General features: G+C 41.9%; 1 protein-coding gene across 1 annotated transcript in view; it reads left to right on the top strand.

Annotated features, from left to right (window-relative positions):
• Positions 1-122: 122 nt before the first annotated feature.
• Positions 123-11,148, top strand: part of DIP2A (disco interacting protein 2 homolog A) — a 210,749-nt gene continuing 199,723 nt past the window's right edge. Inside the window, exon 1 of the mRNA XM_007948674.1 lies at positions 123-213. Coding sequence (XP_007946865.1) covers positions 123-213 — 91 coding nt within the window. The remainder of the gene's footprint in view (positions 214-11,148) is intronic.

Here is an 11,148-nt window from a genome sequence, read left to right as displayed (position 1 = left end):
ACGCCTCCCGTGTTGGGGCCGGGGTGATGCAGCTCGCGAGGCTGAGGGGAGCGACGTAGGCGCTCCCACCCTCTCTCCGACCCCGGACCCGACCTGGCCTTGGCCGGAGCCCGGAGTGTGCCATGGCCGACCGTGGCTGCCCGTTGGAGGCGGTGCCGCTGCCCACCGAGGTGAGGGAGAGTCTGGCTGAACTGGAACTGGAGCTTTCGGAAGGTGAGGACGGGGCCCCGGGGTCCCCGCCCTGTCCCTCACACTTGGGATAACCGCCCGGCCCCTAACACCAGGACACCCGCCCAGTCTTCCCGCCTTGGACCCAAGGACCTCCGCCCGGACGCGCCCCGCGGGGTACGGTTCGGGTCCGAGCCGAGGAGGCGCCGCTGGGGGACCGGCCCCTTTCCTGTGCTTTGTCCTTTAGCTGGGTCGTTTGGTTGCAGATGCGAGAATCTTGACGAGAATGACCAGTTTTGTCCAAGCGGTGAGCGGTGCTTTTCCAGGCTGCAGGCCTGGGATTCAGGAGCGCTGCTCTGTTCAGTTTTGTACCCCGGCAGCCGCTGTCCTTGCGGAGTGCGGACCTGAGAGCCCGGACACTGCACCCTGTGTCTTCGGGTTATAACAGCACCTGCCTCTTGGGGTTGTTGTGAGGCTAAAATTCCTTAAAAGTAGTTCTTAGAGGAGGTTACGGCTAGTCCCCCTTAATGGGATTTTTTTTTTTTTTTTAAATTAAACAGTTCTGCCCAATAAATGGTTCTTTTGTTGCTAAAAATAAATTGAAATAATTCGTCTTCAAGAGGCAGTGGGTGACATTCCCCATGCTGGACTTTATTTCTCCCCAATGCCGCTGGGTCAAGAGAAAGTTCCTGCCCAGTATCAGGAAGGCCTTGCAGCCCTTGAAGAAATGCGTCTAAATGTTTCAGTTTTTTTTTTTTTTTTTTAACTTTAACAAACAAATTTATTTTCTCATCGTTTAGGAGGCCGAATTCAGGGCACTGGTTTTGGGGAAGGCTTTCACCCTCTGTCGACTCTAGAGGAAGATCCTCTTTTCTTTTCAGCTTCTGTTCCTCCGTTCCTTGGAGATGTGCATGTGGTGTGACACCTACCTCCCTAACTGTGCTTGCTTCTCTTAATTCATTTCAACTTTTAGCATTTATTTATTTATATTTTTATTATTCTTTAAGTTTCAGATTGATATGTTTAGCTAGGGGTTGGGATAGCAAATTCTTGAAACAGCCATGCAATATAAAATAAGAAATACTGTGTGCCAGGCCCTGTTCTAATCCCTGGCATGTACTAACTCATTTCATCCTCATAATAAACTTCTGGTCATAGGTTGTGCTGTTAACTTTGTTTTACACATAATCAAACTTGTTATTGTTTTGAATTTAACATTCACAATTAAAAATTTCACAATATATATGACACATTTGTTGTTATGAAAGTGCAGTAAGAAATGGTGTGGATTTGACAACTCTTGGTGATTAAGTGGTCTTAGGAAGTCTGAAGAACTCAAATTTGAAATTCTGACAGGAACCTGAATTTGTTACAGTTCTTAATCTAGGGAAAGTCATGTAGATGCTCTTTAGATTTTACACATTTCAAGTATAGTTTTGCAGATTGCTTCTAATTACTGTTCCAGTGTACTCTTTATTCCCTCATTTGTCTTATTCCCTGATTGTCTTGTAACTACCTTTTTGAGTGCTGGCTAGTAAGTTGATGGTTAAATAAGATTTAATTTTCTTAATTTGTATGCCTGAATACACACGGAGCTAAATACTTCAACAAAAGAAATGTTTCTTATCTACTGAATCCACTTATACTGTTGGCGTCTTAGGCATATGTAAGGGATATATAGATAAGTAGGAGGAATAAAATTACATATCGTGGAGAGGAACCTGGAGAAAGTTGCTTCCAAGAAAAGTGTTACAGGAAAGAGGCAGCCAGCCCAGTGCAGCTTCAGCCAACAAGGCAGGAACCCTGGCTTCTGTCCAGGCTCATAGACTGGCCTGACACCTTCCTTTTGGACAAAATAGGTCAGCGATTACTTGGGCACAGTCATCCTTGGCCTTGCTCCCAGGGTACTTCCACACCTTTGATGCTGGCTTCTGCAGTTTGTGTTGTGACTGATGGTGATATGGGGCCACCCCATTGGACTTAAGAGCTGCTTAGTGACATGGACTGTGTCTTAGGCAGACTTTTGGTGTATTCACACAGTGGCTGGCATCTGGTAGGCACCTGTGAGTCTCCACTAAATTAAAACATCTCTGAGTTTGCTCAGATATTAAAGGAGATGAACACCAACCTTTATCAGAGGGTTTTTGTGAAGATCCAGTTGGATAATGTATGTGAAAGTGCTTTCAAATTGGTAAGATGTTTTATTTATATAATTAAACGAAATTATTGTTAATAAGGCATAGTCTTAAAGTAACCAAAATTTAGTGATCATCATCATCATTTTTATATTTTTATTAAGTAGAAGTGTAAAAAGTTATACTCATTCTCAGTTCTATAACTCTTTCCCCCTATATTAGGGAAGAGAGAAACTTCTAATTGAGAAAAAAGTAATGTCAAAATAGATTGGCTTTATAACACTCACATTTGTCTAACTGAGAAATTGTGTAAAGTTTACAGTTGTCACTGCCTATGCAGGTAGGAGGGAAGAAGAAACTTAACACAGACAAGAAGCCTATGTGGAGACCGATAGTGAATGATACCTGGAAACCTGGAAGAAACTTCTAGTGCTCCTGCTTCACCTCAGCCTGTTTGCTGGCAGTGCCTTATTGAAAGTATGCCCCTGCCTTTCTTTGTAGCTCATGGCTTCCTTTTCCTACAACCTCATTGGATTCTCATATCAACCTTTGTGATGGTGATTGGTCCTCGGGAAGTTCTGGTCTCAGAGTGCACTGATTTCTTCACCTAGGACAGGTTTGCTGGCATTCTGTTATAGATTCCCAGGGAAGAAATAAGGAACAACTATGGTCTTATACCCCAACTTTCCTTTTTGACTTAGAGGTTTCCTTCAGATTAAGATGGATTGGTGGGTAGAGCTGCATGGAACTCCACTGTTCTTAGAGGCCCCCACCCCCAAAGAACACACATAGAACAGATCACATGTATGGCTTCTGAAAGCGTATCAGAATGTCTGTGGAAGAAAGTGAGGTTGTTAGAGGTATAGCCTTGATTAAAAAAAAAAAAATTTCCAGACATTTGTGCAAATTGTAGCAAATTACCTTTGATACACCTTATAACTGATTTTGGCACATCTATGCAGTACAGTACAGTATCTTAGGGCTGTTGCTGCTGAACTGCTTTAAAACTGTGGATCACGCTGTGAGGTTTATTCTTTGTTTTGGTGGCCTGCAGTGGATTAGAAAGGAAATTCCCTACAAATAGGCTACTTTTGTCCCACTTCTATTTCTTCATTCTGGCTAATAGGCCTATTCTACAACTCATAACTTTTGTGTATTTCTTGTTTTCCTGCATTCTGATAATGTAGGGCCCTAGCCTGGACAAAGACAAATGAAAAGAGAGAAAACTCAGTTTGCATATGTAGAGAAGGAACTACTTTTCTAAAACTTTTTTTCTCCTCTAACTCATTTAATTTCTGAGATCTGTGATGCAATTCTTAGTTTTTAAAATGCCAGCCTGACATTGCCTTCATCTCAATAAACATTTGTCATGTTTCCTGGATATTTTAGATATTTAGATATTCTCATGTCCCAATTCTATTGACCTGTCCAAGCCCAGCCTAAATGCCCCTCTTATTTTGAGCCAACCCTGATTACCTCTTATGTGACTGCTTGCTTGGAACACCATTTGCACTTGTTCTCATCTTGGAGTTTTTGTTTTTGTTATCTACATATATATTCATTTAGTAAGTACTGAGTGCCCATTGAGTGTTAAGTAATGTTCTAGCCTTCAAAGGTCAGGTTTAGCCCTGTGTCTCTGGCATCTCTCCAGAAGTAGCCTTTGGTGCCTACCCATTACCTGGTTTACTTCTGGAAGTGATCTGTGCTAGTAGTTCCCAATGTGTGATTTACAGATTCCTGAGGTTCCTGAGACCCTTTCAGGGAGCGTATGAGGACAAATCTATTTCATAATAATGTTGTTGTTGTTGTTATGTGCCGTCGAGTCGGCCCCGACTCATAGCGACCCCTCCTTGGGTTTCCGAGGCAGTATCACTACAGAAGTAGGATTGCCCAAACTTCCTTCTGAGGAGTGGCTGGTGGGTTTGAACCGCCAGCCTTCTGGTTAGCAGTCAAGTGCTTTAGCCACTATGCTACCAGAGCTCCTTTCATAGTAATGCTAACGTGTAATTTGTCTTTTCACTATGTTGACATTGGCACCGATAGTACAAAAGCAATGATGAGGAAAACTGCTGCCACCTTAGCCCAAATCAAGGCTAGGGCACCAAACTGTACTGATAGTGACTATGTACTTTATCAGTTCACATTTACAGTATAAAAAAAAAATTCTGCTTTCACTTAAGAATATATCCTTGATGGAGCAGTGAAAAGTAGTTTTCTTAAATCTCAATTCTTGTGTACTTGTCTTTTTAATAGTGTCTTTTTAATATGTGATGAAATGTTAAGTATGCATAAAGCACTTTTGTTGCATAATGTGATAGAGTGCCTGACTTGAGGAAAAGCACTTGTGTAATTATTTGAGTTATAAGATAACTAGCTGCTTTTTTTTTGTGGAACACCATTTTTACTTGAAAAGCATGGATGACAGATAAACTAGTGTTATTGAGACTTGGGTATTTGGTAGACATTTTCTTGAAAATTAATGAAGGAAAACAGCTGGCAGAATTTATGGCCAATGATACTACTTGAACTTTCAAGCAAAAATTACAGTTTTGAAAAACTTATATTAAGGTCCTAAACCCATTACCATTGAGTTGATTCTGATTTATAGTGATGCTATATGATAGAGTAGAACTGCCTCCTAGGGTTTCCAAGGCTGTCATCTTTATGGAAGCAGATTACCATGTCTTTCTGATGGATATCAAACAGCTGACCTTTTAGTTAGCAGCAGAACAGTTAATCACTGCATTACCAGAGCTCCTTATTAAGGTCCCTAGGTGGTACAAAGAAACGCTTCATTGTGCTCATGTGGAATCTGCACATAGACCAAGAGGCAATCATTTGAACAGAACAAGGTGTTTAAAAACAGAATGTGGTTTAAAATTAGGAAAGGGTGCATCAGTTGTATCTTTTCACCATACTTATTAAATTCCTATGCTGAGCAAATAGTCCAAGAAACGAGTATATGAAGAAGAACGAGTCATCAGGATTGGAGGAAGACTCGTTAACAACCTGTGATATGCAGATGACACAACCTTCCTTTCTGAAAGCAAAAGGGGATTGAAACACTTATTAATGAAGTTCACAGTCTGCAGCCTTCAGTATGGATTATACTTCAACATAAGAAAACAAAAATCCTCACAACTGGACCAATAAACAACATCATGATAAACTGAGGAAATATTGAAATTGGCAAGGATTTCATTTTATTTGGCTACACAATCAATATCTATGGAAGCAGCAGTCAGGAAATCAAATGACATATTACAGTTGGGAAAATCTGCTGCAAGAGACCTCTTTAAAGTGTTGAAAGGCAAAGATGTCACTTTCAGTACTAAGGTGTACCTGACCCAAGCCATGGTATTTTCAGTCTTATATGCATGTGAAAGCTAGACAGTAGTAAATAAGGAAGACTGAAGAATTGATGCATTTGAACTGTGGTTTTGGTGAAGAATATTGAATATATCATGGACTGCCAGAATGAACAAACCTGTCTTGGAAGAAGTACAGCCAGAATGCTACTTAGAAGTGAGGATGGTGAGATTTTTATCTCATGTACTTGGAACATACTATCAGGAGGGACCAGTCCCTGGAGAAGGACATCATGCTTGGTGAAGTAGGGAGGTCAGTGAAAAAGGAAGACTCCTAATGAGCTGATTGACCCAGTGACTGTAACATTGGACTGAAACATGGCAACGATTGTGAGGATGGTGCGGGATTGGGCAATGTTTTGTTCTGTTGTACGGGGGGTCACTGTGAGTTGGAAGCAACTAGATGGCACCTAACAGTGGTAACAACAGGTGATGGCAAAGCAGTTTGTGATTAACTGCTGATGTAAAGATTCTTGGTTTGAACCCACCCAGCCATACAACAGAAGAAAAAGCCTGATGATCTGCCTCTATAAAGTTTACAGCCAAGAAAACCCCATGGAGCAGTTCTGCCCAGTCTTCTGTTGTCTATCTTTTAAATGGATGTTTTACCCATGTACAATCATATATCGTGATACATGTGTCTTCTGTCAAATATTGCTTCACAGAGTTATGCAGATCTTCCAAATGTTGACACATTTCATTATAAAATATCAAAAACTCACATTCATTAATATTGCCACCAAATTCATTGTTGTTATGTGCCATCGAGTGGGCCCCGACTCATAGCGACCCCTCCTTGGGTTTCTGAGGCAGTATCACTACGGAAGTAGGATTGCCCAACCTTCCTTCCGAGGAGTGGCTGGTGGGTTTGAACCGCCAGCCTTCTGGTTAGCAGTCAAGTGCTTTAGCCACTTTGCCACCAAATTCATTAGAAGTTTTTAAATACTGTGAAGCTGACAAGCTCACTGTAGCAGATAAGTTGTTGTTGTTGTTGCTGTTAGTTGCTTTCAAGTCAGTTCTGCCTCACGGACACTCCACTGCAGGTTTTAATGAAACCATGCAAAAAACTCATTGATAGTCTCATATTCTACATTGCAACTATTTAAGAAACTACTGCTTACCTAGTTTCAGTGTCATATCGATGAAGTATGTCCACAGTGATATGAAAAGACTACTTAAATGCACCCCCCTTTCCTAACCAAGTGTCTGTATAAGGCCAGATTTGCTTCATTGACTTTGACCAAAACCACATCACTCAACAGTTTGAATGCAGAAACAGATAAGAGAATCCAGCTGTTTTAATGTCTAATTGGATGACTAAAGCAAACCAAAAACCAGACTCACTGCCACTGAGTTGATTCCAACTCATAGTGACCCCCCTTTATGTTTCTGAGGTGGTAAACCTTTATGGAAGTAGATTGCCCAGTCTTTCTTCTGCGGAGTGGCTCATGGGTTTGAACTGCCAACCAGAAGGTTGGAAGTCAAATGCCTTAAGCACTACACCACCAGAGCTCCTTAATTGGATGACTAGCTTTTTTTTTTTTTTTCTTTTTAATTTTATTGTGATTTGGGTAAAAGTTTACAGAGGAAATTCATCTTCCATATAGCAGTTCACATCCACTTTGTCTCATGACATTGACTGTAATCTTCCACAGTGCAACAGCTCTTCTCCCACTTCCTCCCCATAGCCTCCTCTTCCCCGTGTCCTTACCTCCCATGCACTCTTGCCCCCTATCTATCTCCCTGTGCATACACAGCCTTTCTATTCTCCCATGATTGATCTCTTCAAGGAGTGTATCCATATAAGTAAATGTTCAGCTCATATGCCTGTCTTTTATTTGGCTGGAAGCCACAGGAGTGGATTCAGTTCTGGACCTGAAGGGCAGCTAGGGGCCATAGTCTCAGTGGTTCCACCAGGCTCTGTCAGACCAGGAAACCTGGTCCCTTTTTTTATGATTCTGAGTTTTGTTCCACATTGTACTCCTACTGCATCCAGCATCTTCTATATAGATCTCCCTTCAAGTGGTTGACAGTGGTAGTCAGATACCATCTAGTTCTTCTGGTCTCATAGTCATGTAGGCTGAGGATCACATGGTATACCAGTCTCTTGGACTAATTGTTCACATGTATCCTTGGTTTTCTTCATTCTTTGCTGTGGACGAGGAGAGACCCATCGTTGCATCTAGATGGCTGCTTGCAAGCTTTTAAGATCCCAGTTGCTATGTGCCAAAGTAGGATGTGGAATAGTGTTTTCGTGTAGTATGTTATGCCAATTGAGCTTGATAACCCCTGCAACCAAGGTCCTGAGTCCATAGGTCCAGCTACTTGCTCCCTCTGGGTAGCTGGCTGTGGCCAAGAAGTGACTACAACCCTGTCCCTTGTCAGCTGTACTATATGCCTGGAAATTCTTATAGAACATACAGATATACTTATGGAAACATTGTCTGTCAACCCTATATGTGGTCATGGACACATTACCCCCCTGCGTGGACATATCTAATTGTTCAGCCTGTCACCCATGGATGATAGCTTTTGATAACAGTTTTTGAAATTTACTGAGGCCATCAGCAGTATAGGCTTGTGCCTTAGGGTGTCCCTGAGCTAGCATATAGTCTATATTTAACCTATAAGGAAGAAAAAATTAGAGGACTGAAGTGAATGTGCTGCTGCTTATGCAGCCCACTTCTATCTCCCAGGTGTCTGGGCTGAGCTAGAGCAGCCCTGCTGATGTGGAGCTGGAGGACTCTTGTCTAACCCAGCAGGTTGTTCCAGGCCCATGGTGGCCATGATCCATCGATGACCCACTGCTGTGCTTGGGGTCCATACTCCCTTCACACTGAGGCCACACTTGCCAAGGCAGGGATTTGAAAGTAGACTCACTCCTAGCAGACTGAGACTCATGAAGGGGACTTTAGTTTCAGGACCTATCTTTGGCCTGACCAAAACTTTTTTAGAGCTGTTCACAATCCAAAACTTTGCTTGCCCAGTCTGCCTTCCTGCCCTTTTTCCTCTGCAAGGATCTGACCTTCATCATGGTCTGACAGCTCTTCAGCCTCCTCTGGCTCCCTCCTTGTTTCCATTGCAGGTACTTTCCCACACAAAGCTCTTGCATTTAATCTTGTCTTGGCATGTTAGAGGACCTGAATTGACATTCAGGGGTCACTGATCTTGTCTAAGAAAGACCCAGGTTAGAAGGGTTGATTTGTCTGGTACTGTCACTTTAAATGCCTGCCTCCCTTATGATGGTCTTCTCTTTGAAATTGCACCTGGCATGCAATGGTTGGTTGACATGGGTTGAATTGAATTTTTCATTATTGTGGACCATTTTGCCCCTGGCTGGCATCAGTCAGAGACTGAGGCTGCCTTGGTCACTTCTTGATCCAGGCACCAGAGTAGTTTGTTGTCCATGTCTACTGGGCAGCTACAATTTCCAGGCTCTGCCATAAAGAGAGACACCATTTTTCCTATCCATTTACCTCCTTTTAACAATAGGTTTTTCAGAGAGAGACAGAGACAAATGGGCCTTTCCACAATCTAGAGTCTTACTCTGGGGGAGAGAGGAACTCTGGAGGAGAGACATCCTCTGACATTGCCTTGTTGTGTCCCTTGAGGAAATTAGATGAGTAGGAAGAGGGCTGGAGGCAGAGTGAGGTGGGGCCTGTTGTAAGGTGATGAGTAAGGACTGGGAAGTCAGCTAGTTGACTCAGTCATTTTGTTGTTTTATGATGACATTGAGGAGTACATCCACTACTGTATCCAATAAATATTTTTAAAATGCTTCTATGCTATAACAAGTAGTATAAATATCACAAATTTGCTATCTTAATGTACTTTTTACTATTAGTTTAATAGGCATTTGTGGCCTAACCTTACTTTTGACTACCAATTTTAAAGCTAATCTCTTAAAGAGACTCATAGTCTGAAAAACTGAGCACTGATCCCTCCAGCTTGGCTGACTCTCCTTCATGTGAACTCATGAACACCTTTTACTTTTTTTGGGGAGTACTTACTGAATGGAAGTACTTTTAAAGAACTGCATCTCATGTTTGTTTCTCCTACTTGACAGTTAGTTACAAGGACTTTGAAAAAAGGGGCCAGCCCTGGGCTCAGAGTGGGCACCTGATCAGGAACTTGTTGGCAGGGAAGAGGAATGTGTCGGCTTGAAGGCATCCTTCTTCAGGGAGAGCCATCTGCTTCTTCTTCCCAGAAGCAGTCCTTCCACCTAATTGTTGGAACATTTGTTGGTCAAGGTCACACACCTGAAGCAGCCTCTGTTGATCATTGAGTTCCCTTCTCTTCTTTGACTTTTGATCTCAGAAGTGAAAATGCATTTAGGACTTGTTGTTGTTATGTGTCGTTGAGTTGGACCCAGCTCATAGCGACCCCTCCTTGGGTTTCTGAGGCAGTATCACTATGGAAGTAGATTGCCCCATCTTCCTTCTGAGGATTGAAAAGAGATTTGGATAGGGTAGGTCACTGATCTGCTAGGATAAACAGCCTCTGCCTGATAGAGGTATCCTAATGGAAGCATGAGCCTAGGGGAGTAGAGTCACCGCCACAGCCATTGTCTGTTGCCTGCCTTGGACCTAGTGTATGCTCCATGAATGTTCATCATGACCTTTTTTCACGTCATCAGTGGCAGAACAAGGTTGAGGATGAGTGTTCCATCTTTTTAGTTGAAAAGTACTAATGTGTTAGAATTTCCACTTTTGAAAACATATTTATCTCATATTTTGTATTCTTTTTTCAGATATGATATATAATATTTGATTAATATAAAAATGAATGTACACAGTATTTGGTCACTATTATGGCATAACTGAAGAAAGGGTGGAAATGAAAGACAAAAGTTAATGGGAGAACTGACTATATTCTGCTCTGCCAGTAAATCTTTTAAAACTCACTCTTGCCATTGCATTTTGTAATGAGATTGCTTCTGGGTAGGACTAACTTAGTCTCTGTGGTTCAATCTTTATACCCTTAAATTATCTAATATTCCTGGTATTGTACTTGTGTATTAAAAAGACTAGAAAATTAAATGCTGTATTTTTCACATGTAACTAATGTGTGCATGCACAAACACACAGGCACAGACATATACAAACACATGTATAACACATAGTGCACATAGGAAACTAACACATGAAGGAGTTGTGCAGTTAGGGGGAAAAACTGTATAACACATACATTATTTGTACTACTTGGCAGTGAAAAATTCTGTCAGTGAAAGATGCAATACCTAAAGAGAACTGTTACCTCTGTGTTTATCAATAAAGAATAACTTGGAGTAATGCATCCATGGATTACCCCTTTCCTTTGTTGCACAAGAAATGAATTGTCCCTGTTCTCATGATTTCCTAGATTCTTGAAGGCACACACCTCAGATAATAGCTTCTTGTTGTTGTTGTTGTTATGTGCCGTCGAGTCAGCCCTGACTCATAGCGACCCCTCCTTGGGTTTCCGAGGCAGTATCCCTA

This window comes from Orycteropus afer, unplaced genomic scaffold, assembly GCF_000298275.1.
Source record: "Orycteropus afer afer isolate SDZICR_OR568_19922 unplaced genomic scaffold, OryAfe1.0 scaffold00219, whole genome shotgun sequence".
In the NCBI taxonomy this organism is placed as follows: domain Eukaryota; kingdom Metazoa; phylum Chordata; class Mammalia; order Tubulidentata; family Orycteropodidae; genus Orycteropus; species Orycteropus afer.
This window is presented reverse-complemented; position numbering and strand designations above follow the sequence as displayed.